General features: G+C 52.8%; 1 protein-coding gene across 1 annotated transcript; it reads left to right on the top strand.

Moving 5' to 3' along the window:
* Positions 1 to 1791: 1791 nt before the first annotated feature.
* Positions 1792 to 27115, top strand: FZR1 (fizzy and cell division cycle 20 related 1). The gene is made up of 14 exons (XM_059489749.1): positions 1792 to 1900; positions 14048 to 14187; positions 14557 to 14682; positions 14905 to 14968; positions 15726 to 15853; positions 16262 to 16344; positions 16769 to 16952; positions 17151 to 17216; positions 17606 to 17708; positions 19305 to 19489; positions 20836 to 21069; positions 21641 to 21745; positions 22886 to 22978; positions 24009 to 27115. The coding sequence occupies exons 2-14, from the start codon at positions 14119 to 14121 to the stop codon at positions 24048 to 24050; spliced, it is 1482 nt and encodes a 493-aa protein (XP_059345732.1). The 5' UTR covers positions 1792 to 1900; positions 14048 to 14118; the 3' UTR covers positions 24051 to 27115.
* The last annotated feature ends 872 nt before the right edge of the window (positions 27116 to 27987 follow it).

The following is a 27987-nucleotide window of genomic DNA, read 5'->3' as shown; positions in this document are numbered from 1 at the left end:
GAATAAAGTTACAGGACTCCTCTGTCTCCTTTTTGGACATAAACCTCTGGAATCTTGAATTTTTCTGTACACCTGGGAGTAATGCCAGGGCCTGGATGGTACCCCAAAGGTGGTGCCTGCTCTCCCAAAGTCTGTTGGGTTTCCAGACTGCCATGGCAGGGCAGATCCCACAGGTCTCCTGAGGCAATGGACAATGTGGGGGTGCTGCAGGGAAGTTTCTGGGTTCCTCAAGGCCCAAGCCCAGGATCTGCTAGTTCTGGAGGCATTTTGGGCACCACAAGATCAGAAGGATCCATTGCCCATAAGGATATTGGAGAGTGCCCAGAGGAGGGACACGGAGCTGGGGAAGGGCTGAGGAGCAGCTGAGGGCACTTGGCTCGTTCAGCTGCAGCCCAGGAGACTGAGGGGAGGCTCCTCGGGGGCTGCAGCTCCTCCCCAGGGCAGGCACAGGGGCAGGGGCTGAGCTCTGCTCTGGCACAGGGACAGGAGCCCAGCAAGGGCTGCAGCTGTGCCAGGCCTTGGCATGGAGCTCAGGGCAAGGTTCTGCCCCCCGAGGCTGCTGGGCACTGCCCAGGGAATGGTGCCAAGGCTGCCAGAGCTGCAGGAGCTCTCAGGGGTGCTGAGGGTGGGGGTATTGGGGTGGCTCTGCAGGGACAGGGGCTGCACTGATCATTCCTGTGGGTCCCTCCCAGCTCAGGGTATTCTATGAATGATTTTATTCCTTCTCAGGACTGCAGCTATCAGGTGTTTCTTGTTGAAAATAACATACAAGGGAGCCTTAAAGAGAGACTTGATTGTTATGGGAGGCTGAGCTGCATGATTGATAACCCAGGAGTCCAAGGTTAATATCAGGGATTGCATGCAGCTTGCTGCATTGCTGCAGTAGGGCCAGAATGGGTGGCTGTCCTGTGCAGGGTAACAGTGAGATGGTCACTGGTGTCACCAGAGCAGTCTGGGGGGAGGCACCCTCTGCCCCCCACAGGCACCCCGGGCCCCCTCTGTGGGCATGGGCAGGAACTGGGGGGTTCCAGCAGTGCTGAGAAGGGCACAGGGCCAAGAGTCCTCCTGCAGCACCTGCCCCCGCTCCTCCCAGGCCATGTGGGGCTGAGCAGCCACCCCTGCCCCAGTGCCCTCCCAGGAGGGGTTGGACACACAGCTGGCTTCCCCCACTCACCCCACGCCTCTCTGGGAAGAGCAATGGGGACCAGAGAGCAGGAATGGGGGAGGCACGGCCACCCTGCGGGGTCCTGGGGGGTCCTACACTGAGTCACAGACAATGTCTGGGGGCACAGGAACCCCAGGCCCTCTGGAGGGGCCAGGAACAACCCCCAGAACGCAAGAGGCCCCTTAAGGACCCAAAACCCTTCCCCAGAGAAGCCCCGCAGGGACCAAGAAACTCCCACTAAGGAGCCCCCCAAAGACCCAAGCACTCCGTTAAGGACTCAGGGAGCCCCTCAGGGACACGGTGAGTCCTTTCCCGGGATCCAGACGCGCTCCTAAAGCCCCTCAAGGACCAAGAGAATTCCCTCAAGCACCCAAGAACACACAAACACACACCCAGCGACCGAAGGAACCCTCCAAGGCCCCAAGAGCTGCCCCCAAGGGCCTCCTTAAGGACTCCCAGGGCCCCTCAGAGCCCCAACAGGGACGGACACACGGACACCGGGACCGGCCATGACGTCATGTCCCGGCGGTGACGTCAGCGGGGCCGTTGCCATGGCGCCGCGCGCCGCCGCTTCCTGTGTGTGTTCGAAGCGGCGGGCGGGGCGCGCTCCCGTCGTGCCCCGCGCGGGGGGCGGGGGCGGCCGCCATGTTGTGCAGCGGCGGGGCCGGCGGGTGCTGACGGAGGAGGCGGAGCTGGGCCGGGCCGGGCCGGCTGGTGGCACCGGCACCGGAGCAGGTACGGCCGGGGCAGCGCCCGGGGCACGGTGCGGAGCATGGCACGGCACGGCGAGGCGGGGGTCTGCGGCAGCCTTGGGCGCCGCACTTTCCTCCGGGGGCTCGGGCCTGTGGGCCGGGCCTGTGGGCCGGGCTGGGCTGTGCGGAGGGGCCGGGCCAGGCCGGGCGGGGCTGGGGCTGCCTTGCCTCGTTTAGTCCCTTTCTCCTTCTCTCTGTCCCTCGGCAGCCGGTGCCCGAGCAGCCCCGCTTCTCCCTCCCCGCCCGTTGCGGCCGGGGATGGGCCCGGTCCGTGCCGGTTCCTGCGGGCCCGGGCGGTCTGTGCCCCGTCACGGCGGGGCCGGTGAGCCCCAACGCTCCGGTGTGTTTGGTAACGGGCATCCCGCACCTGCAGCCGGGGCCGGGGCTGTGCAAAGCACCTGGGAGCTCGCGGTGTGAGCCTTTTGCTCGGTCCGTGTGTCCTCGCCCGCTGGGGAAAGACGCAAAAAACGGAGCCTGGATTAACTCTGGGTTCCTGATCAAGTTGATAACACAAACGGTGACAGAGATTTCAGTGGTGTGGAGCTGCCAAGCAGCAGCAGAAACTTCGGCCAGCAGTCTGTTGTTTAGTGCAGCTCGGTGGATGTGCCCCTGCCCACCCGATGGGTCTGGGGGAGCTCGTTATCGCTGTGTGTTTCATCAGGGTGTTTGTAACCTGTTGGTGACATTTTGCACGTGGGATTTGTGTGCAGGATCAGCCTGAACTGAAGGTCCTCAGGTGGTGAGAAGGTTCTGCTGGGGCAGGGAGGTTTTGTCAGGTCACATTGGCGTCACCTCGGGAAGGTGTTGTTGGGTTCATGGCATGGAGGATTGTTTTCTCTTGATTTGTAGCTCTCTTGAAGGCTTTGTGCCCATTTTTTTGTGAGGTGCTAATTCTTTCTGTGTGTATTTAATGATAACAGCCCAGTGTTTTGTGCTGAAGGTTCTTCAGAGAGCAGTTGTGCTGTGTGCAACAAAACCTCACTGCAGACTTCTAGAACCTGAAGGAGCCGACAAAAAAGATGGAGAGACTCTGTACAAGAGCCTGGAGGGACAGGAGAAGAGGGAATGGCTTCCCACTTACAGAAGGCAGGGTTAGATGGGATATTGGGCAGGAATTGTTCCCTGTGAGGGTGGGCAGGCCCTGGCACAGGGTGCCCAGAGCAGCTGGGGCTGCCCCTGGATCCAAGGCCAGGCTGGACAGGGCTGGGAGCAGCCTGGGACAGTGGGAGGTGTCCCTGCCATGGCAGGGATGGAATGGGATGAGGTTTAAGGTCCCTTCAAGCCCAGACCATTGTGGGATTCTGTAATCTCGTGTTAGTCTGATTTTGGTTGTATTATTATAATACAGAAGCAGAGTTTTGTGGGGCTGTTGACTGAGGCTGTCATGTTTTGTAAATTCTGTGGTTTACGTTTGTAGTTTGACCAGGACACCATTGCACCTTTAGTACTTTAGGTGTTCTGATGAAGCAGAGGTTTGGATGCCTGACCTTTCAGTGATGCTCTGTGGACTGGGCTGCTGGGGAATTTTTAACCTTTGCTTATAGAGCACTGACTTCTCCTTTACTGGAAGCCTTACCAGGGTGTGTATCTCTAAAACTGCTGCTTTCAGCTGTCTTTACCCACTGGGAAGTACAAGATAATTGGACAACAGTTTTCTGTGGATCTTTTAAAGGAAAACTGAATGTTATTAAAGTCAGTAGCCGTATGAAAAATGTGCTTAGACAGAGAATATAAACTACTAAACAGAAGCAAACAAAAAGCCGTGAAGGTTCTGTAAGTTGTTATAAAATGCAGACTCTGTAGCCTTTTCTTGTCCTTTTTTTCTGCTCATAAGTCAGTCCTCTTTGAGTCTGGAGTGACTGACATGTAAAAATTTATTTAAAAACTTACCTAAGATCTAAGTACTTCACTCTGTCCATCCCCACTTCCTTTTTCTCAGCCCCCAGGTTCAGTCCTGTGCCCAGTGTTGTTTAACTCGTCCATCAGTGGTTGCATGAAGGAGTTGGTGCCTCCTGAGCTGCTGACACAGAGCAGGAGCAGTGGCCAATCCCCCCAGAGCTGTGCAGCCCTGCAGAGGGGCCTGGAGGGCAGGGCAGGAAGGAACTGTCAGAGCTTCAGCAAGGGCAGGTGCAGGATCCTCACCTGGGGAGGAGTGAGCCCAGTGCAGGCTGTTCTGAGCTGCTGGGGCAGCTGCGGAGAGCCCTGGGTGTGCTGTGAACAGCAGGCTGTTCCTGGGCAGCCATCTGTGCCAGGGCCAGGGAGATCCTGCTGTGCTTTGGGAAGGGCAGTGCCAGGGAGCTGATCCTGCTGAGGCAGATCTGGAGTGCTGTGTCCAGTTCTGGACATGAGGGATGTGGAGGTCCTCCAGTGAACGCTGCAGAGATGCTGAAGGGACTGGAGCATGTCTCTCTTCAGGAAAGGCTCAGTGAGCTGCGTCTGTTCAGCCTTGAGAGGGGACCTCAGCCCTCATCCTCTCTCAGTGCCTGCAGGGAGGGCTCAGAGCAGAGAGCAGGCTCTGCTCTGTGGGGCCCAGCAATGGGACAAGAGGAAGGGGCAGGAACTCATAGCCAGGAAGTTCCACCTGAATTTGAGGAAGAACTTCCCTGTGCAGTGACTGAGCATTGGAACAGGCTGCCAGGGAAGGAGCGCAGTGTCCCTCACTGGAGATATTCCAGAAGTGTCTGGACACAATCCTGTGCCATGTGTTGAGGGATGACCCTATTTAAGCAGGGAGGTGGGACCAGATGATCTCTGTGTTCCTTCCAACCTGTCCCACCCTGTGATTCCCTGTAACACTGGGATGTGCAGGGCAGTGCTGGAGTCCCCATCCCTGCAGGGATTTACCAGACATGTGGATCTGGCACCTGGGGCATGGTTAGTGGTGGTGGCCTTGACAGTGCTGAGGGGACAGTTGGACTCTGGTCTTAGAGGGCTTTTTCAACCTAAATGATTCTTTGAATCTACACAGAATAATCAAATAAGTCAATGTCTTCTAGGTGATTACCAAAATAGGTGTCACTGGTTGAAAGCAGAACCTTTGTTTCTCCTGTCTGTCCAGTGACTTGTACAAAATGTTTGTATGAGGAAAACTGCCTCCAGGTGAGGGTGGAAACAGAAGTGCTGTGGCTGTAACTGTCCCTCTCTGGAGGCCAGCAACTACCAGAGCTCAGCTTCTGTATCTGAGGGGAGTTCTGGGGGCCAGGCAGTGTGGAGATAACTGTGGGGTTTGATCAGGCCCTGCTTTGTCAGAGGCACGTGTTTGGCACTGCTTATGTCCTGGACTGAGATGAAATCTCAAAGCAGAACATTGTAAGATTTGTACATGTCCTTTCCTTGGCAAGAAGTACCTTGGGGAAATCACACCCAGCCCCTTCCCCAGTGCAGGAATGAGCCCCCAGCCCCTGCAGAAGGGATGGGGCTCTGGGCTGTGCTGCCTGAGCACACGGGGACCAGCAGGAGCCTCTTCCATTGGCAAATGGAAGCAGCAGAACTCGCTCAGCACTTGGTGTTTCTCAGGCCAGATCTGCTGGAGCTGAGCCTGCTCTTCACCCCAGCCCCTGCAGCATCCCCAGCCAGCACAGCCAGGGCTGCAGGTGCTGCTTCACCAGGTGCCTTGGCCAATTACTGCATCTCTGAAACAGGAGTGTTCCTGCTGCTGCCTCCTGTTTGTTTTGCTTTTGTAGCAGATAAAGCTCTTTAAGGAGACTTCCTGTTAATTAGGGGCCTTTTGGCCCACGGGAAAGAGGTGCCATCAAAGTGACCCCGTGTGTGGTGCTTTTTTTCCCAGAGCAAGGCTTCCTGTGCTGCTGAGGGCTTCATGCTGTATTTTGTATCCCTGGGAACAAGTGTGTCCCTCTTATTTACAGAGCATCATGGTGAAAAGGTGAAATAATCACCACCTGCAAGCAATAAAAAGGAGGCTTAATAGTGGTGATTTTCTGAGAAATCCCCTGCTGAGTGCGTGGTTGTCATGTCTGCTTGGATGAGCTCTGCGCTGCCAAGAGACAATGGTAAGCTGCAGTGGGATGTGTATTGAATGAAAACGTCATTTATGAAGGTAAAATAGCAACCCTATAATTCTCCTGACTTATTAAAAACTGGCTGAGGCAAATTTGGAACCCCTCAGTGAGGGGCCTGGCTGCTGTGTGGCTGCACCAGTGGGGCAGCTGCTGGTTCTGATTGCTGTAGTTGCCATCTCTTGTATTTGAGTTTTAGTTGAAAGGTTGAAAATAGACTGGTCTGTGGAGTACAGACTTGACTATCATCTTCACTTTTTATTTTTCTTTTAGCTGTGGAGAAAAAAGGGATTTAGAAAAAACATCTGTACTGAAAGCAATGGTGATGCCTGAACATCATCTGTGTGAGGGGCAGCAAGTGTCATGTTCCTCATGGGCTTTGTGGAGTGGCCTCTTCGAGGAGCACTTACTTGCATTTAAGAGCAACTGTTATGTATACAAAAATCCTGGTGAAAACCTCTTGGATTTGTAATGGTGTATTGAGAAGATTTATTAGACATTAGGAAGAAATTGTTCCTTGTGAGGGTGGGCAGGCCCTGGCACAGGGTGCCCAGAGCAGCTGGGGCTGCCCCTGGATCCGTGGCAGTGCCCAGGGCCAGGCTGGACAGGGCTGGGAGCAGCCTGGGGCAGTGGGAGGTGTCCCTGCCATGGCAGGGGGTGAAAGAAGATGAGGTTTAAGGTGCCTTCAAGCCCAAACCAGTCTGGGATTCTGTGATTAGTGCTGCCAGTGTTTATCTTTGCTAAAGACCCTTCCAAAGACAGATTTTGCTGTTTTCTGAAGGTCTTTCAACCCCGAGTTTCTGCTGGCTCGTGACAGTCCAGGCCACAAGCAGAGCTCTGTGTCATGAGCATTGCATCCTTGGCTCCTGCAGGCTTCCTGCAGCCTCGGCCAGCAGAGTGCCCTAAATTTTTGTGGTGTGCTAGTCAGAGTTTCTCTGTCATTGTGGTGGGATTGTGCATCACTTTGGGATGGTGGAGGTGAAGCTTTACCTGAGCTTCTGAAGTTATCATGGAGGGCTGTGGAAAGTCTTGAAGCTTGTCTGTGAGTGCAGGTGGAGGTACAGAAGGTCAAATGTTTGTCACCTCTGATCTGGATTGCAGGTTGGGCCTGTGCGGAAGGGGGAATATTTTCTGCCTGTGAGGAAGGAGAGATGTTTTCTGCTGTGGGAAGTGAAGGGAGGCACAGATCACTGTGCATTTCACTTACATCTCTAGCTTCTCCTGTCCCAGACTGAGTGCCTGAGTGCAGCCAGGAGATGCAGTCAGTGTTCTGGCTCTGCCCTTGAACCCTCTGCTTTCAAATGAAGCTGCAGTTCAGTTTGTGTGGATTGCTGGTCACTAAGAGTTGGCACTTTTGGAACAGGGGCACTGTAGGGCTGAGGGCAGTGAGTGCATAAAGGTGTTTGAGTGCCCAGGGCAGGAGGTGCTCAGCAAGATGCTTTGGAAAGGCAGAACAATGTGGAATTTTGCAGGACCTTCAGTGAAGAGCAGTCACCTACATCCTATGCTCTGAAGAATACTGCTGTGGTGTGATGGCTCTTGCCATGTTCCAACATCCTGGATTTTGGTGGTGTTGCATCTTCAGGAGTGTGAGGACAAATGGTGAAGATCCCATCTGACACCATAACACTGAGTAATTTTTACTTGTCATTAGTGTGATCTCTGTCATACAAAGCTGTGAATGTGCTTCCTTGATGAGGGCAAGGCAGCAGAAGTTGTAGTTGGTGTTGAAATAAAGCTTTAGCTGCTCCCATTGCATAGGGGTAAATAGATGATTTAATAAATGCTTCTCACACTATACCCTAATAAATTGCTGGGTAACAGATTATATCCTTGTAACTTTAAAAAGCTAAATATTGGTAAAACGCACAACTTTAACTTTTGGTGCTATTGCTGATTTGGAGGGAGGCCAGTTCCTGGAAAGGTGTGCTTGGTTGGTGTAATGTTCCTGTGGGTTAAATGTGGACAAGCTCTGCCTGAGCTTGGCCAAGCACAGAGTATTTTTATTTTGCTCATTCCCGGAGGCTGTCCTGTGAAGCCTTGGCATGAGTGCATTCCTGATAGTCTTGACTGTTGCACAGCTCAAACCTATGGCCTGGTTTTTGTTGGTGGTGGTATTTTTTAACTTTTTTCCCTTACTGCTTGTTCAAAAGCCTCTAAAGGAATCCATAACTGGTAATAGTCTGCAGTACTCCAGGCTGAGGAGGAGGAGATGCCTTCTAAACCAGCCAGACCTATCAACCCTTTGGGGCCAGGTTAGGCTTTTTGGGTGGTCAGTACCTGGAGCTGGCATGAGGAGGCTGCCAGGGATAGAGGAACTGCCACTTCTGCTGCCAGCTGAGGGCTTTGCCTTATTGATTTGCAAGTACTGTGATTTGGTTTAGTCAAATCAAAAGAAGATTAATATTTTGGATGTGGGGAAGCAGGACATCCAGGTTTGATTTTGAGCCTGCTGGTCATAACTTGGAGGACTAAGTACTTGTGTAGTTTTTCTCCTTAGCAAATGATGGGACCATTCCAGAGAGCTTGGAAACATTCAACACCTGAGTAGTGATGTGTTTTTACCTTAAAGCCTCTGCCATTTAATACAGGCCCAAAGAGCAGGCAGCATCTCTGGGTGTGGGTAGGCACCTGCTGACTATAAATTTGGGGTCTATTTAGGACTTACTAGTAAGAAAAGCTCCAGGCAACCTTTTTCAGACTTGAGATGGTTCAAAATAAAGCATCAACATAACATTGATGGTATTTAAGTTACCAAGGCATCCTTTACCCCTCCTCTTTGGCCCAGTGTAAATTAGGAAATATATTCAGCTTTACATCTACATTTACATTTACATCCTGTCCTTGGTATTCCAAGTCTCTCACTTTCATCAGCCCTTCTTGTGTTAAACACTTACCCACCCAAATACCTTCCAGAAGAGAAGGCAGATGAACAATTTCTGGAATAAAAAAGAGTCAGGAATCATCCAGCTCTTGAACTGCTTGAGCTGAGCATGTCTGAGTTGACAGAACCAACCTGCATCTCTTACACCTCCTTCAGTGTGTGCTGGAGAATCCAAACAGGTACAGCCTGCCTCAAACCACAGAAATAATTTTGCAAAATTACTGCCCTTGTTTCCGTGCCAGGCCTGGTGTTCTGCATGCTGGCTTATTAAAAACATGCCATACCAAGAAAAAACACTTTTGTGTTTGAATGCATGAAGGTTGGGTCAATAAAAAGAACAAAAGGCACTTGTTCAGCACCCCAACTCTGCCTGTAAGTATTGTTCTGAAGGTAATGAGCTGTGAGAGAATGCAGCCAATTCAGAGACAGGACAGAAGGTGCATGACAAACAAAGTCAGAATACAGATTCTTGTCACAGAATCCAAACCCTTCCACCAAATCCCACCTTTCTTCTCCAAGCATAAACTGCATAATTAGTGACAAAATGGTGTCTGAAGAATATGTAACACATGTAGCTCCTCAAGATCTTTTATTTCTTCAGCTTAAAGGGAACTTCAAACCCACATATCATTGGCTTGCAGAATCATTCAGTTTGGAAAAGGCCTCTAACATAACTCAAAGCATCCCCCCAGCACTGCTAAGGTCACCCCTAAGCCATGTCCCCAAGTGCCACATCCACACAGTTGTTAAATCCCTGCAGGCATGGGGGTTCCACCACTGCCCTGGGCAGCCTGTGCCAGTGTTGGATCATGCTTTCCATGAAGAAATTCCTCCTGATGTCCCACCCAAACCTCCCCTAGCACAGCTTGAGGCTGTTTCCTCCTGTCCTGTCCCTTGTTCCCTGGGGGCAGAGCCCGACCCCCACCTGCACTCTCCTGTCAGGGAGTTGTGGAGAGCAAGAATGTCTCCCCTGAACCTCTTTTGTCTCCAGGCTGAGCTTCCCTTCAGCTGTTCCTGGTGTTCCAGCCCCTTCCCCAGCTCCATTCTTCTCCAGACGTGTTCCAGCCCTCTTGTGAGAGGCTCAGAGCTGTCACCAGGATGTGAGTGGGGCCTCAGCAGTGCCCAGCACACGGGATGGTCACTGCCCTGCTCCTGCTGGCCACACTGTGCCTCACACCAGCCATGGGCCATGGCTCCTTGCCCACCTGGGCACACACCAGCTCATGTCCAGCAGCTCTCACCCCAAGTCCTTCTGGCAAAGCCTTTTGTACCTGATTTGGGGGAAATGGACTCGCTTCCCATGGACAAATATAGAGACAGCAAGAGCATCCTACAAACCAGAGGTGCTCCCTGGCCTTGTTAGTGGCACAGGTTTTAGGGTGAAAACATCTCACTGTTCAGGTGCTGAACATTCACTGCTGTGTTCTGCCTCTGCAGTCTCTGTGTTGAACAATCTGTGCTGTGTTTCTCAGTGAAAGTTGTAGGTGAAATTTGGGCAGATGGCAACTGGAAAGCTCGATAGTCAAATGTGTTTCAGATGCAGAATTTAAAATGTCTCTTTGCTGTGTAACTGGATCTGGATCTCACGAATGCTGTGCTGAGCCATTTTGGGAGGACACTTCAAATGTGTGGTGTTCCCTGGCTGATCACGCTCCTCGTGTGGGTTCTGCAGGCTGAGCTCTCTTACTCATGGTGTTAAAACAACAACACCCCAAAAAAAGAAAAGGGGGGAGGGACCATTTTGTTGGACTGTTTCATTTGAGACACACATTTGGTAGCTTGTGGGTCGGTGAGGGTGGTGGTAAGTAAACTTCAAAACGAGGGAGAGTGTTTGATATGGCATGCACTAATTTTTATTTTCTAAATCTGCTTTATTAATAGCATCACAGACTTTTCTAACTTTTCACTGCAATTATGTCGTCTCTGACTCTGCTTCATTTGGTGGAAGCTGATCTCTGTTAAATTTGGGAGCTTTCTCCAGTTTTGACGCTGAAAGAACATATGGGAGTAATGTGTTAAATTAAAAAAGAGAAAAGCTTGGGGGAGGAGGTGGTAGAGGTAAGCAGGTGTGATCAGAACCAGCTTGACTTCTATTTCAGGGATGCTCCTGTAAAAGTGTTGGCATGCTTAATGTTAAGGAAGAAAAGCATTTTAGCATTTGTAAAAAGTCCAAGTTTTGGTACTGAAAAATGGCATAGCTCAAAGAACCACAGGATCTCCTGAGCTGGGAGGGACCCACAGGAATGATCAGCGCAGCCCTGTCCCTGCCCAGCCACCCCAACAGCCCCACCCTGAGCAGCCCTGGGAGCTCCTGCAGCTCTGGCAGCCTTGGCACCATTCCCTGGGCAGCCTGGGCAGTGCCCAGCAGCCTCGGGGGGCAGAACCTTGCCCTGAGCTCCATGCCAAGGCCTGGCACAGCTGCAGCCCTTGCTGGGCTCCTGTCCCTGTGCCAGAGCAGAGCTCAGCCCCTGCCCCTGTGCCTGCCCTGGGGAGGAGCTGCAGCCCCCGAGGAGCCTCCCCTCAGTCTCCTGGGCTGCAGCTGAACGAGCCAAGTGCCCTCAGCTGCTCCTCAGCCCTTCCCCAGCTCCGTGTCCCTCCTCTGGGCACTCTCCAACAGCTTTGGGTCCTTCTGATCTCGTGGTGCCCAAAGTGCCCCCAGCACTGGAGCTGAGGCTGCCCCAGGGCAGAGCAGAGTGGGACAATCCCTCCCTGGGCCTGGTGCCCCCAGCACAGGGTGGCCCTTGGGGCTGCCAGGACCCAGCAGTGACTCAGATCCAACTTGCACTGACCAGGACCCCCAGGGCCCTTCCCAGGGCGCTGCTCTCCAGCCTCTCATCCCCAGTCTGTCCCTGCACCCAGGGCTGCCCCATCCCAGGGCAGGATCTGACACTTGCCCTGTTAAACACCACATGGCTGGGGATTTCCCACCCCTCACATTTGTCAGGGTCTCTGTGTGTGGCCTCTCTACCCTTGAGAATGTCAGCAGTTCCTCCTGAGCAAACCCACTCAGGACCTTCCAGTCCGGCCCCCAAGTCACTTACAAAGACATTTGAGAGAGCTGGCCCTAAGGTTGAGCCCTGTGGAACCCCAGTGATCACCACCTTGATATCACCCCATTTCCTGTACCTTTCTGAGGTGCAGGGCCATCAGCTCTGCAGTGTGGAGTCTGTGTGCTTTGCCTTGTTTTCAAGCTTATTTCACAGAGTATTGTGAAAGTTCATCACATCTTACTGAACTGCAGCATGTACTGCTGCACCCCTGGCAGCTCGGTGACTCGCCCCAGTTTTTAACTGCTAAGCCCTGGGCAGGTCTGTGGCTCCTGGGGGCAGCAGTGCAGGGCTGTCCTGAGTGGGGCAGTGCAGGGCTGTCCTGAGTGGGGCACTGTAGGGCTGTCCCTGAGTGGGGCACTCTAGGGCTGTCCTGAGTGGGGCAGTGCAGGGCTGTCCTGAGTGGGGCACTGTGCAGGGCTGTCCTGAGTGGGGCAGTGCAGGGCTGTCCTGAGTGGGGCAGTGCAGGGCTGTCCTGAGTGGGGCACTCTAGGGCTGTCCTGAGTGGGGCAGTGCAGGGCTGTCCTGAGTGGGGCACTGTGCAGAGCTGTCCTGAGTGGGGCACTCTAGGGCTGTCCTGAGTGGGGCACTCTAGGGCTGTCCTGAGTGGGGCACTGTGCAGGGCTGCCCTGAGTGGGGCACTGTGCAGAGCTGTCCTGAGTGGGGCACTCTAGGGCTGTCCTGAGTGGGGCACTGTGCAGGGCTGCCCTGAGTGGGGCAGTGCAGGGCTGTCCTGAGTGGGGCACTGTGCAGGGCTGTCCTGAGTGGGGCACTCTAGGGCTGTCCTGAGTGGGGCACTCTAGGGCTGTCCCTGAGTGGGGCACTGTGCAGAGCTGTCCTGAGTGGGGCACTCTAGGGCTGTCCCTGAGTGGGGCACTCTAGGGCTGTCCCTGAGTGGGGCACTCTAGGGCTGTCCTGAGTGGGGCACTGTGCAGGGCTGTCCCTGAGTGGGGCACTCTAGGGCTGTCCCTGAGTGGGGCACTGTGCAGCTGCTCCCTGGGCAGCCTCCTCCCAGCCCAGCTTTGTGTGCAGTTGCCTCGGGGATTTTACCACAAGTTTATATCTCGAGGCGCCTCCATTTGTGCAGCTGGGACTCTGGCCAGGTGCCATAAATGTTTATGCAATAACAGGAATGAAAATCCCTTTTTGTTCTGCACTGCCTCCAGATACCTGTGTGTTTTGGGAATTTGCTTATGTGTTAGGTGTACCTTTGCCTTTGGATATGTTTATCTTGGGTTGAAAGACCAACTTGATGTCTCCTCTGGTGTTTTTGTGCCCATGTCAGCTGTGGACAAGGCACTCAAGGTGTGTGATGGGTAAGGCTGGACCCTGGGGGTGCTGCTCTCTGCCCTTGGGGCTTGGCAAGGGTAGTGGCTGTGTATTCTCACGCAAGTGTCAGCTCATCTATTTTTTATTGATGTACATGTTAATTTACCAGGCAAATATCAGCTATGAAGCAGTCCTGTCCTAAAATATACGCTTAAAATATGTGCTTAAATGATGTTAATGTTGCTTATAGATTGTATAGCTGTGTGAGTGAGCAAGCTTTGTGCCAGCCAGGAGGAGGATTTGGGATAGTGCAGGCATCAGACATGGAATGTTCACTGGGACTACTAGATGCCTAGTGTGCCTTGTGTGTTCCTCCAGTGGGTGGTGTTAAAAGTCTGCAGTACTTCTGACATGGCTAAAAACATCCCACCTCCAGCACTGCTCCTGTGCCCCTGACCTGAGCAGTGGGATCACAGAATCCCACAGTGTTTTAGGTTGGAAATTACCTTAAAGCCCATCTCATTCCACCCCCTGCCATGGGCAGGGACACCTTCAGTACACCAAGCTCATATAACCTGGCCTTGAACACTGTTATGAATGGGGCAGCCACACCTCTCTGTGCAGTGCCAGTGCCTGGACAGGAGAGGCTGCAGGTTCCTGGAGTCTTCGTGCCCATGTTCTGAAGGATTGCCAAATTCTGCTGCAGGGCCCAGGGCAGTCCCTGCTCCAGGTGGGGTGAGGTCCTGTCAGACACAAAATACTGCCTGCATTCTTCAGTGACACACAAGTTTGGCACCAATGCTCTGCATAGGAAAAGTGGTCTCAAGTTCAAAGAACAGGCTTAGGAGACTTTGGAGAGGCTGTTTCAGCAGGGAGGAGTGTAACATTTTGTTGTTCTCTCCTGTCTGTTGCAGCACACTAGTTACTGCTTGGACTTCACAAACAGAAATTCCTGAGCTGGCTGATCTCTGCAGCCATTCCCACCATGGATCAGGACTATGAGAGACGTCTCCTACGGCAAATCAACATACAGAATGAGAACACAATGCCTTGTGTGAGTACGCATGGGCTCAGGCTCATTGTTATGTTGTCTGTCTCACTTGTGACTGTTTTCCTGGAGCTTTTGAAAGGCCTGGCACCTCCTCAAAGCAAACCACAGTCTTTTGTTGGGTTGTGGGCAGGTGTGAACTCCTCAGCTGTTCTATGAATACCCAAATAGCTTCACTTTAAGAGAGCTTTTGAATATATGACCTCAGTTCAGATTGCAAAAAGGGGTGAAGATATTTTTGTGGAGTTCAGTAATACCTTTTTAATACATAAACTCAGCAACTGCAGGTGTACCATAAAAAATTGAGGCCTAACAAACTAACCAACTCTGGGGCTTGACAAGGGTAAGGTCAATGTCTTTTTTTCTTTAATTCAGGTAGCAGAGATAAGAAGAACCTTGACACCTTCCAATTCTCCAATGTCTTCTCCTAGTAAGCATGGTGACAGATTCATTCCCTCAAGAGCTGGGGCCAACTGGAGCATCAACTTCCACAGAATAAATGTAAGTTTTGCTCCCTTCTCCTACAGCTCAGCCTTGGAACCAAGGGAGTGGTACCTTTGTTATGGCTGACATGATTGCTCTGCTTACCTCCTGCACCATGCTCTTCTGCTGCCCCACAAGAGTTCCACTGAGTGTGTTCTCAAACACCATGCTCCCTGCAGTTGCTGTTCCACCATATACGCTCAGGTTTCTCTATGGTGATGGCATATTTCTCCATTTCAGGAAAATGAAAAATCACCAAGCCAAAACAGAAAAGCAAAGGATGCTACATCAGACACTGGCAAAGGTGAGATCACCCTTCTACTGCTTGGCAGTGCCCAGAGCTCTGAGTGCAAACTGCTGGGGAGGTTAAGGCCATACTGGCACTCTCATGCTTATGCCAAAACTCATGCTGGTGTTTTGGGAAATGCCCACATCATGAGTGAGTACCAGCTCACTGCTTTTGATGAGTGTCTGGATGCAAGAGGCTGAGTCTATGCCTTTGTTTACTGTGTCATGAAATCACTTTCCTGAAGGAGTGGAAGGAGGGGAAACTTGCTACACATCTTGATTCTAAATGGGGGGCCCAGGCTTATTAAGAGACTCTGTGAGAGTACAAGTTGCAGAATCCCAGACTGGTTTGGGTTGGAAGGGACCTTAAAGCCTCTCTCCTTCCACCCCTCCATGGCAGGGACACCTCCCACTGTCCCAGGCTGCTCCCAGCCCTGTCCAGCCTGGCCTTGGACACTGCCAGGGATCCAGGGGCAGCCCCAGCTGCTCTGGGCACCCTGTGCCAGGGCCTGCCCACCCTCACAGGGAACAATTCCTGCCCAAGATCCCATCCATCCCTGCCCTCTGGCAGTGGGAAATCATTCCCCCTTGTCCTGTCCCTCCAGGTCCTGCCCCAAGTCCCTCTCCAGCTCTCCTGGAGCTCCTTTAGGCACTGGAAGGAGCTCTAAGGTCTCCCTGGAGCCTTCCCTTCTCCAGGTCAGGCACACATGATCCTGATACTCCCTGCTATTCCTGCTCTGAGCTCTCTGCTCTGTGCCTGTTTGGGTTTACAGATGGCCTTGCCTACTCTGCCTTGCTGAAGAATGAACTCTTGGGAGCAGGGATTGAGAAGGTGCAGGACCCCCAGACAGAGGACAGGAGGCTGCAGCCATCCACCCCAGAGAAGAAATCCCTCTTCACTGTGAGTTGGTTACTTGCATTAGCACCAGTGGGGGTTGTGTGTGGGGCACAGGAACAGAGCACAGGGCTCTGCCTGGCTGCTCTGCAGTGAGTTGGTGTTGGGGCTTGGCTGAGATAAACTGTTGAGAGCAAATGTGGCCTGCAAAGGGAACCTGAGTGTGCAGCAAGCAGTGTGCTTCCTGTGTTTGTGCTGGCAGGAAAGCTGTGTGAGCCAGGCTTTTGGGCAGCGTGGTGAGTGGCCAAATCAGGCTGTTGGACTTGGAGTGTTGCTGAGGGGTTTTGTATGGTTTTGGAGCACCTGGGAAAGGAAAAAGTGGATGTTGGAATTAGCTTGGCAGCAGTGCACGTTGGTAGTGATGCCCCAGGCCTCGGGCATAGCAGGGTCCTCACCTGGTGTTTCTTTATGCAGTACTCACTCAGCACAAAACGCTCCAGCCCAGATGATGGCAACGAGGTCTCACCCTATTCCCTGTCTCCTGTCAGCAACAAAAGGTAACACTGATCCTCTGCAAACTAAAAGAAGGGAAGGGCTGGGATAGAGGGGACAGAGGGTTCAGTGGGGTTCTCTAGGACTTCTGCCTGAAACTCTAAAATAAATGTGAATTTGGTTTGGAAATCTGGAGAGATAGTAAATAAAACAGTCAAATTCTGAGAATGTCTTCAGATGCCCACCCTGTCTGTGTGCTTGACATGTCTTGGTCAGCTCTCAGTAATCAATTTACTTCATAGCTCCTTTGTAGGAGCAGAACCTAATTCTTTCCAGTCTTGCTGCTGAAAAAGGGTTGTGCAGCCTTTTTGTGTCTGCATTTCTATAGAAACTTCAGAGTGCTCTATAAAGAGTGGCTGCACCTGTGCCTCCCATCTGCTGTGATGTGCAGATTCCTGTAGTTGTTTTTTTATCTGTTTTTGTAAACAGTCAGAAGCTGCTAAGATCACCTCGAAAACCAACTCGGAAAATCTCCAAGATTCCTTTCAAAGTGCTGGATGCCCCAGAGCTGCAGGACGACTTCTACCTGAACCTGGTGGACTGGTCCTCTCTTAACGTCCTCAGCGTTGGCCTTGGGACTTGTGTTTACCTGTGGAGTGCTTGTACGAGTCAGGTAATGGTCATGAGCGTCTGAAGATTGAATTGCCCCTCGATGTAGGGTTTTTCCAGGGTTTTTCCAGCATTCTGGGGCTATGGAATGTGCTGTGTGAGGGCTTCAGCACTTGTCACGCTCTATCCCAAGCACAGCTGTGGTTTGTGGGACAGCCAGTGTGACAAAGCCACGTCCCTTACCCCGTTCCTCTCTCTGAAGGTGACGCGGCTGTGCGACCTCTCTGTGGAAGGCGATTCCGTGACCTCCGTGGGCTGGTCAGAGCGGGTCAGTATGACACTGTCACCAGGGACAGCTGACACATGGGGCACATAGTCATTGTCATCATAGCTGTAGTTAGCTCCCTGAGCTGGTTTTTCTCTGCTAAAAGGGAGGGGATGGAGAGCAGCCTCTTGTATCTTGAGGTTCTCCAGGCGTTGCTAAGAGGAGTGGGAGGGAGAAGGAGCCAGTTTGCTTCTTCAGCTCTTGACAATAAAATGTTACAATAAATATATTCCAGACAGGCTGCTTGGGCCTCTCAGTAGGGAAAAACATGTCAAATGGAAGAACTCTGGATGCTTTCCATCTTGTGGGATTTATGTCAAGTCTTCTCCTCAACTTTCAGTTTTCTGCCTGTGCTTCCTGGCTGTGCTGATCCTGGCTCTCTGTTTGTGCAGGGAAACTTGGTGGCCGTTGGCACTCACAAGGGCTTTGTACAGATCTGGGATGCAGCTGCAGGAAAGAAGCTCTCCATGCTGGAGGGACACACAGCCAGAGTTGGTAAGGAGTGGGGAAGCAGAGGGTTCTGAGGGGTCACTTCTTCCTGATGGAACTTTGTTAGCCAGGGATCTGCTGGAAATAGGGAACTCAGAGTACCAGGATTGATATTTATCCCCTGCTGTCCTCTTGAGCAGGTTCAAAATATTATCATCCCATAACTCTGCTGTTCTGATCTCGGTGTGATGGTGGTTGGGTGTTGCAGCAGGTGTTTCCTCCTTGCTTGAGGCTTTTTGGGTTTGGTTACAACATCTCTTCGCTGCTGCTGGCTTCCAGTTTCAGCTCTGCTGGCAGCTTCACTCTGAGATTTCCAGTTCCCTTTTTTGGAGGGCTGGTTTTTTCTACTCGGAGATGTTGTGAATCTAAGCTCTGGGGCGAGATTTGGGAAATCCATGCACATTCCAAGATGTTTCTGTGCTTTACTGCACTGTGAAGTGAGGTTGGTAATACCTGCAGTCAGTTTTTTCAGGGAACCTCTATTTGTGCCCTGATGTAGGACTCCCGAGAGTGGATGTAAAGGAGGTCTGCAAGGAGTGCTTTGAGGTTTGTTAGGGTCTTTTTTTTAAACCGTGGCAGCTCTGATGGCTGCATTTTGCTTACCAACTGCTGCAGGACTGGAAAGGTTGGACTTGATAATGTGGCCAGCAGGACCAGGGCAGTGACCATCCCTCTGTGCTGAGCACTGCTGAGGTCCCCCCTTGAACCCTGGAGTCAGTTTTAGATCTCTCACAACAAGAAAGACTTTGAGGGGCTGGAGCATGTCCATAGAAGGGTACAGACCTGGGGAAGAGACTGAAGCACCAGAAGCAACTGAGGGAGCTGGAGGGGCTCAATATGGAGAAAAGGAGGCTCAGGGGGACCTTGTGGCTCTGCACAACTCCTGACGGGAGGGTGGAGCCAGGTGGGGGTTGGGCTGTGCTCCCAGGGATGAGAGGGTGTGCCCTCAAGTTGTGCTACAGGAGGTTAAGATTAGATAATGGGAAAATTTCTTCACAGAAAGGGTTACAAATCATGGGAACTGGCTGCCTCAGGCAGTGGTGAAGTCATCATGCCTGAAAAGTGTTTAAAAGTCATGGGGATGTGGCACTCAAGGACATGGTTTGGTGGTGAACGTGGCGGTGGTGTGTCACAGACATTTTTATGGAAAATCCTTTCCTTAAGATTTTTCCTCCTGAGAAGTTGAGAGGCCTCAGGAGGAAAAATGTAAATATTGATTATCTGCTGCTGTGTGATGCAACAGACAATCTGTGATTGTCTCGTGTTGTTTTTTTCTAATTAATGGCCAATCACAGCCCAGCTGGCTCGGACAGAGAGCCGAGCCACAAACCTTTGTTATCATTCTTTGCTATTCTATTCTTAGCTAGCCTTCTGTTGAAATCCTTTCTTCTATTCTTTTAGTATAGTTTTAATGTAATATATATCATAAAATAATAAGTCTTCTGAAACATGGAAGAGACGAAGATCTGACTCCCTTATCCAAGAGCCGCTGTGAACACCGTCACAGTGGTGCTGAGTTGAGGGTTGGACTTGGTGACCTCAGAGGTGTTCTGCAGCATCAGTGGCTCCTGGAGCACCTCTGAGGTTCTGTCCCTGGTGCAGGTGCCCTGGCGTGGAACGCGGACCAGCTGTCGTCCGGGAGCCGGGACAGGATGATCCTGCAGCGCGACATCCGCACGCCGCCCCTGCAGTCGGAGCGCCGGCTCCAGGGACACAGGCAGGAGGTCTGTGGGCTCAAATGGTCCACGGACCACCAGCTCCTGGCCTCTGGAGGCAACGATAATAAGGTACATTCCTTCCAGGGGCTCATGGGAAATGTCACACCCCTTTCTTTCTAGGGCGAGGGGAAATGTTGTCAGGTTGGACGTTATTATATCATTGGAGGTGTTCACGGCCAGGCTGGACAGGATGTGCAGCAACCTGGTCTAGTTGAAGGTGTTCCTGCCCATTGCAAAGGATGGAACTAGATGGGCTTTGAGGTCCCCTCCAATCCAAGCCATTGTATGATTCTGTGCTTACGGAAAAATTTCTTCACTGTAAGAGTGGTTAAGCATTGGAACAGGCTGCCCAGAGCAGTGGGGGAGTTGCTATTCCTGGAAGTGTTCAAAAAACAAGTGGATATGCAATATGGTTTACTGGGCACGATGGGATTAGGTCAAAGGTTGGACTCCATCTTAAAGGTCTTTTCCAACCTTAATGGTTCAGTGATTCTTTAAGGATGTTTGGCCTCTCTGAAAAGGACTTTTGTTTTGGTTGTTGGACCATGACCAAACATAAATCATGCTAAGCTTCTACTCAGTCTTCTCTTCCTAATAAAATGAGAAAGGCAAGTTTAATTTTGTTTCTGTATTTGGCTAATTAAATCTCTAGCTTGGCTCAGGGGGTTGAGCTCAACAAAGCCACTGCTAAGCTGCCCTTCCTGGCTTTGTTTGGGTAGTGTATGGTCACGTTTGTTGCAGTAATGTTTGTATGCAGCAGGAAGCTGAGGTAGAGCTCTGTGAGTTCTCATACCTGGAGCACAGGCTTGCAGCTCACTGAGCACCATATGGGAGAAGCATCTGTCACAAAAAAGCAGGTTCCAAGGCCTTTGGAGCGGGTTGCTAGGTAGGGAATGTGCCCAGTGCCTGTGTGACAGCATGGTTGGACTGAGTTCCTCCTGCTCAGAATAACTCCTAATGAGCTGAGCAGATTTCTGGATGTGTTCTGGAATGATACAGCCAGAAAGACAACAGCAGGGTCTGAGGCCCCCTTCAGTGTCACTGCTTCTTTAGATTTATTCCCTTATCTTAGGGCCTGTTCCTGCCACATGGCCTGGGGGTAGGACACTCCTCAGCTGAGTGTGGTGTCAGGGTGGGTGTGACTGCCCCATCCCTGAAGGTCGGATGGGACTGAGAGCAGCCTGGTCTACTAAAGGGTGTCTCTGCCCTTGGCAGGGATTTGAACTAAATGAGCTTGAACCAACCCAAGCCATTCCATGATTCTGTGAAGTGCAGAGTGGAGCTGTGCATGTCTGAGCAGAGCTATGGGAAGTCAGCTTGTTGCCCAACTGGCCTCATCAGTCCCCTTGTGCCTCGTGGGTGTAGTGGACACATGACTGATGCACAGGTTTGATCATGTCTCTTCTCTCTGCCAGCTCCTTGTCTGGAATCACTCCAGCCTGAGTCCTGTCCAGCAATACACAGAGCACCTGGCAGCAGTCAAGGCCATTGCCTGGTCCCCACACCAGCACGGGCTGCTGGCCTCAGGGGGGGGCACAGCCGACCGCTGCATCCGCTTCTGGAACACGCTGACAGGACAGCCCCTGCAGTGCATCGACACCGGCTCCCAGGTGTGCAACCTGGCCTGGTCCAAACACGCCAACGAGCTGGTGAGTCCTTCCCTGTGCTGGGGAGTGTGGGCAGCATGAGCCAGGTGTGCCCAGGTAGGCAAGGAGGCCAAGGGCATCCCGGCTTGTACCAACCAGGGTGTGGCCAGCAGGACCAGGGCAGTGACTGCCCCCCTGCTCTGGGCACTGCTGAGGCACCTCAGGTGCTGGGGTCAGTTTTGAGCCCCTCACAACAAGAAAGACAGTGAGGGCTGGAGCATGTCCAGAGAAGGGAACAGAGCTGGGGAGGGGGCTGGAGCACAAGGCTATTGAGGAGCAGCTATGGGGATCCAGCCTGCAAAGAAAGAGACTCAGGGGGCACCTTCTCTTCCTCTAACAGGAGGGTGCAGCCAGGTGGAATTCAGGCTCTTCTTCCAGGTGACAAGCACAAGAAGAAACGGCCTCAAGTTGCACCAGGGGAGGTTTAAATTTCTTCATGGTGGTCAGGCACTGGAATGGGCTGCCCAGAGCAGTGGTGTAGTCTGTAGACTGTTGGACTTGATGATCTTGGAGGTCTTTTCCAGCCTTAACAATTGCATGATTGTATGATTCATGTTCCCCTCTTCCCTTTCAGGTGAGCACCCATGGATACTCTCAGAACCAGATCCTCGTCTGGAAATACCCCTCGCTGACTCAAGTAGCAAAGCTCACAGGGCACTCTTACCGAGTCCTGTACCTGGTGAGTGGTGGCCGTGGCTCCAGCTGCTCACCTGGCTTAGGTGTGCCCAGCTGGCACCCAAAGCAGCAGTGCCAGTGGCACCATAAGCTGCTTGGGCGGGAATGTGAACGCTCCCCATGAGCAGTGCAAAACTCTGACACATTTCTGTGCCTGCAAGGGACACTTGGATTTGCTGCTATGGAAATGTGAGGCTTTGTTAATGATAGTAAAGCCTGCCAAATTCTCCTAAGGAAACATCTGAGTTTTCTTCTAAGAAAACTTCTGAGCCTAGAGAAGAGAAGGCTCCAGGGAGACCTTCCAGTGCCTCAGAGGCTCCAGGAGAGCTGTAGAGGGACTTTAGAAAAAGATCTGGAATAGCAGGACAAGGGGAAATGGCTTCAGACTCACACAGGGCAGGGTTAGATGGGATACTGGGAAGAAATTCTTCCTGTGAGGATGGGAAGGCCCTGGCACAGATTGCCCAGAGCAGCTGTGACTGCCCGTGGGTCCCTGGAAGTGTCCAAGGCCAGGCTGGACAGGGCTTGGAGCAGCCTGGGACAGTGGAAGGGAGCAGAATGAGATGTGTTTTAAGGTCCCTTCCAACCCAAAGCATTCTGGGATTCTGTGATTTTATGAAACACAAGCTTCTCTCATTGCTCCCAGAGGACTTCACACCTCTTCACTGATGACTGCTGCCCAGGGAATTAAGCATTTGTTGTGGGTAATCCTGATCCATCTCATATCTGCTGTTACTGTTACATGGTGGTGTCAGCAGTTCATGGTGGAGCTGACAAATGCTGATAATGTTTTGGGAGGTAGATCCCAATGTAAGTAACCAATACAGCCAGAAAATCCAGTCAGATCATCTTCCTGCCTTCAGGCAGGTTGATAATCCTGGGAGGAACAGCCTCAGTTACACATGGCTTGGATTTCTTAGCACAAATATTCTTTCCACAACACTCCCACAATGTGTTCCACAGCTGCACCATAAGGTGTCAGGGCCCAAATTGCCCCTGAGGCTGCTGAGGCACCTGAAAGTGGAGGTAGCTGGCTTCTACCACGAATAGGAAGGACAGTTAAATCTCTCCTGCATTCCAACTAGGTCTTGTTTTCAAACCTCAAAAATGTGACAGGTGCTAAAGGTTGTTGTCCTGTCCTTAGGCAATGTCCCCTGATGGGGAGGCCATTGTCACAGGAGCTGGAGACGAAACCTTACGCTTCTGGAACGTCTTCAGTAAAACTCGCTCGACAAAGGTAAGGCCAGGCATGGAGCAGCTGCCTGGGGCACCTCAGGCCACACTGGCTCTGCTCTGCTGCCTCCTCCCTGATCCCTTCCTGCAGATCAAGGGCTGGGGCAGTGAAGGATTCAACTTTGCTGAGATTTAAGTAAAAGGTTGCCCTTTGTGCCCAAGGCTGGTGTGACACAACATCCCTCTAGGCTGGTCCAGGGCTGCTGAGCACAGCAGAGCAGCTGAGCCCTCGGGTGACAGCAGGCTGGGAGAGCTGGGGGTGTCCTGCTGAAGAGAAGGTTCCAGGGAGACCTTACAGCTCCTTCTAGTGCCTAAAGGGGCTCCAGGAGAGCTGGAGAGGGACTTTGCACCAGGGCCTAGAGGGACAGGACAAGGAGAATGGCTTCCCAGTGCCAGAGGACAGGCTTAGACGGGATTTTGGGAAGGAATTGTTCCCTGTGAGGGTGGGGAGGCCCCGGCACAAGTTTCCTAGAGCAGCTGTGGCTGCCCCTGGATCCCTGGAAGATCCAAGGCGAGATTGGATAGGGCTTGGAGCAACCCATGGCAGAGGGTGGAAGGAGATGAATTTTAAGGCCCCTTGAGGCCCAAACCATTCTGTGATTCCATGATTATCCCCAGGTTCTTTACAGAACTGCTCAAAATGGGGGTTTGGATGAAAATGGGATCATGGATTCTGCCAGTGATAACTTGGCATCACCAAAAGCAGATTGTGTCTGATGCTCTGAGAGCTTTCTTGGATCCCTGGCAGAGGGATTTGGAGGAAGGGACTGGGGCGAGCTGGCGTTGATCCTGGGGGTCCCCCAGTTGTTGCCATCTCTGGGGTACACCTGCCTGCAGCGCTCTGGGAATGGCACTCTGACCAGCTGTGCACATGCTACCGTTTGAAACAAACCCATGGGAATATTTATGGTGTTGGACTTTGATTTGTGAGCTGGAGTCTTGCCCTGAGCTAGAGATACCAGGTTAAAAACAAACCAACCCAGAAGCATGTGGAGTAACAGCTATTCACCCCCTGCTTTGTGTTCCCTTGTCAGGAGTCTGTATCTGTGCTCAACCTCTTCACCAGGATACGATAAATGCCCTCCCTGTGCCCCGGGAACCTACAGCCTGACATTCCAGGATCAGACCACTCCCTCGGCGTGCATGGACCTCCGGAGCCCAGCCAAGGGGAGGGAGAGCTGTGGGACTGCAGGAGGACCCAGCTCATTAAATATGTGCTTGTGACCCACAGGGCTGGGCAGTATTTGGGATGGGGTGGGGAGGGGAGGGAACTGCCAAAGGTTATTGGATTCATCCTTCATTAAGGGAAACGGGTACAAGGGCAATGTTAACCCTGCGTCCTCCGGCCGTCGGGATGGTGCTGGGCAGGACTCGTGTGACATGGACCATTGAGACTGGACTGAGGCCATCCCCCCTGCCATGGTGTGCCTCCTGCGAGAGAGGAGCCTGTCCTTGCTGCTGTGGGAAGGGGTTTGACGTGCTGCTCTGTGTCCCAGAGTGCCATCTCTGGAGGCAGGAGCCAGCCAGGCTGCTCCGGTACAGCTGCTGCGAGGGGCACAGCTCCAGGTTGGGCATCTAAGGGCTTTGTTCGTAGCCTGGCATCCCCATTCCAGGAAGAAACTGGAGAACTGCCTATTTTCCTTTTTTTTTCATTTTTTCCCAGACAGGTACTGTAGTACTTGACATGATCATTCCATAAGACAGCTTGATTTTTTTGGGCATGCTTGACAGCTGCCTCTGAACAAATACACTTTGGGGCTCTAGACTTTGGAGGAGACTTGAAAAAGCTTCACCTCTAAGGGAGCAGATTCGGGAAGTTCTGCAGTTGCTGTTTCATCTTCTGGGCTGATCCTGGGAGTTACCAGAGAGCAGAAGCAAGGACTTTATAAAAAAAGAAACCCACCCAACCACCTGTGCATGTGGAGCTTCCTTTGGTGCTGTTGTGTGGATGCCTTGCTCTGGAGTCTCCATGAGGCCAAAAGCAGTTGGGATGTGTTTGAGAAAAAAAAATAAATCCTAAAGATATGATTTTTGGGGTGAGCAGGGCCTCTTCTGGCTGGAAGAGAGGTTCTCCTGAAGCAGGGCTGCAGCATTGCTTTTTTGTTATCTCCAAGTCCCACACAGGGCCCTGCTGTTGAGTTTTGGTGTGTGGTTTGGGGTTTTTAGGTTGTGTGGGACGAGAGTTCTGGCTGGTGTTGGCGCCCATGGGGTGTATCAGAAATGCTCTGTGTGTGTGTGTGTGGTGCTTTTAATTTAAGAGAAGCTGTCAGGCTGCACAGCCTGTTCCATCTGACCTGTGCCTGTGCCTGCCCAGGCCCTGCCTGCCTCCTGCCCTCTCCCAGCATTGCTTCCTGTTCCCATGTGCAATTCCCTGGCTGTGTATATAGACTTGTCTTCTCCCTGTAGATTGCATAAGTAATGCTTTCCCTTGCTTTTTTTTTCGTTTGTTGTTTTGTCTGCTTTCCCTTCTTTCCCTAAAACCAGGTGGTAGGAATATGATTGTCTGTCCCCAGTCCCACCAGTATCCTTAGGGTGAGCCAAGGTGTGAGAAGGCCAGTACAGCCTGGACCACGTGTGCCACCACACCCGTGCCTGTGTCACACACACTGGCAGCCACTGGTGAGGAGCTGGTGCTGGGATCAGGCTGGCATTGCTGTGCCTGTGTCACACACACTGGGAGCCACTTGGTGAGGAGCTGGTGCTGGCATCAGGCTGGCATTGCTGTGCCTGTGTCACACACACTGGGAGCCACTGGTGAGGAGCTGGTGCTGGGAGCCCCCTGGCAGCTCCGAGGCCCACAGGCCCCTTTGTCATCTCACAGTCTCACTTGCCACCAAAATTAAATTACCATGGAGTTTCTGAAACACTGTTTGAGTGCAACTGCTTTAGTGTAGCTCTGGCCATGGGATGTGAAGCATGGTTTGAAGTCACCCCCGGGCCTGTCTTGTGTTGTTTGTTCCACTTGTGGCCACTGTTCCACATCACTGTGGGTTGGGAGCACCCCAAAGCACCCAGGAGTTTAAATTAAGTTGGATCATTCAAGTGAGGAATGGGTTTGAAGTAAAGGGTCACCTGCAGGAAGAAATGGTGTGTTGTGGGTGTCATCACCTGGGGAAAGGGCCGTTCAGGGGAGCTGGGGAGGCTGGTGGCTGTGCTGTGGGTTTTCTTGTTGTGGACTGCCTCCTGCTAAATAGCGCTGTGCAGACCCCCAGGACACACTGCTTTCTCCTCTGGGAGGGTGGAGGTGCTTGGGCTGGGGGTGCACAGGAGGGCTCAGCCCGTTCTGGAGCAGGAGGGAGCAGGGCACCCAGCTAGGGTGTATGGTGAGTGTGGTGATGTTTGGGTTCCCCAGTGCCCTGGGACTCCACAGGAGTGGAATTGCCTCTCCCCCTGTGATGGGGGAACTTCAAGGAGTCCCAGAAGATGCTGGGGGGAGTGGCAGTGCTGTGGGGTGGGCAGTGCCAGCTGGGCACTGCAGCCACTGCCCAGTGCTCCCAGCTGCACAGCAGGGGTAGCTCCTCATTGCTCTGTCCCCCACTATTGTCCCTTCTTGCCAAGGACTCTCCCAAAGTGCATCTTGTGTCTACATCTCGCTTTTCTGTCTGCCTTGGGAGGAGGTTGGCTCGTGGTGGCTTCTCTTACTGCACTTGGCAGGGGGGCTGGTGATTGCCAGGCCAGGGTTAGTGATTGCCAGGCCAGGGTTAGTGATTGCCAGGCCAGGGTTAGTGATTGCCAGCCAGGGCTGTTCTGTGGCCACACGGTTGGTGGCAGAGCATGGCAGGAACGGGCTGCTCACCCTGAGCTCGCTGTCAGCCCAGTGCTGCCACCTTCTCTGCCTTGCTGCCAGGCAGGGGCTCCCAGTTGTATCCGTGTGCAGGTGGGTGTGTGCAGGTGTCTCAGGGTGTTACTGTCACTGTCACCTGCTGCTCAAGAGAGAAAAGGGCAGAGCTGAGGTGATGTGTCAGTGTGTGTGATCCGTGGGCACTGGCTCGGGCACAGGGTCCTCCCAGAGCTGCGTGACAAAAGTCTGCGGCATCGTTGTATCGCAGGTGTCATGTGATGGAAAACAAACATGGAGCACGCTGTAACCTTCATGTAAAGCAATTGAACTGTCATTAAACAGGTTATGAATTTACTGGGATTGGTCTCCATGGCTCCACTTTGCTTCTCCACAGCGAAGGGTGCAGCAACTCCCCAGGGTCCCCACCCCACCTGTGCAGGTACCAGCTTTCTTGGCACAGATCTCACCTGGTTTATTGCTCCCAGCTTCCTGCTGCTGTTTGCTTTCCTGCTGCTGGGAAAGGGCACGGCCACCCTGCCTGCCCTGCCCTGTGCCCCAGGCATGGCAGGAAGGACGAAAAGGGGTCCCTGGCCTTGGTGTGGGGCAGTTGCCAGGGTATACCTGCAGTGAGGCTGGGGGTGCAGAGCCCCTCAGTCCTGCTGTCCCCATGCAGGTGGGACCCTCACATGGGGGACACCCCCTCCCTGGGCACCTCTCCAGTGGGGTACACCCCTGTGCCCACAGCCCTGTGCCTTGTTCCAGGCTGCTGCTGGAAGACCCCCCTGGGCTGGTGCTGTGGGGCAGAGCTGCTCCATGGGGCTGAGCAGCAGGATGAGGAGAGCAAGGATCCCTGAGCTTGGCATCTCCCACTGCCGCTGCCCCAGGCCTGGAGCTGAGCTGTGGGTCTGAGGAAGGGATGGCCCAGGAAATGACACAGAGAAAGGAGCTGTCACTGCCTCAGTTTCCCCATCTTGGTGCTTGGGGGAAGCCCCACGGCCCCTTAGCTGGCCTAGAAAGGGATTAAGCTCCAGGGCTTTGGGCTGGTGGATTATTTTGTGGGGTGCAGGTTCTGCTCTGCCTCCACTCTGCTCTCATCCCCAGTTTATGCTCAGAACCTGTGGGAACCCATTGTCCCCACCGTGTACCTGTGACCCTACACCTTCTGGCAGGTGAGCCCTGTCCTAGGGAAGGAGCAGGGTAACAGCCAGGGCCTGGCCAGCTGCAGGGCCCTG

Source organism: Ammospiza nelsoni, chromosome 27 (genome assembly GCF_027579445.1).
Source record: "Ammospiza nelsoni isolate bAmmNel1 chromosome 27, bAmmNel1.pri, whole genome shotgun sequence".
Lineage (NCBI taxonomy): Eukaryota > Metazoa > Chordata > Aves > Passeriformes > Passerellidae > Ammospiza > Ammospiza nelsoni.
The sequence above is the reverse complement of the archived record's forward strand: the minus strand, read 5'-3'. Positions and strand labels throughout refer to the sequence as shown.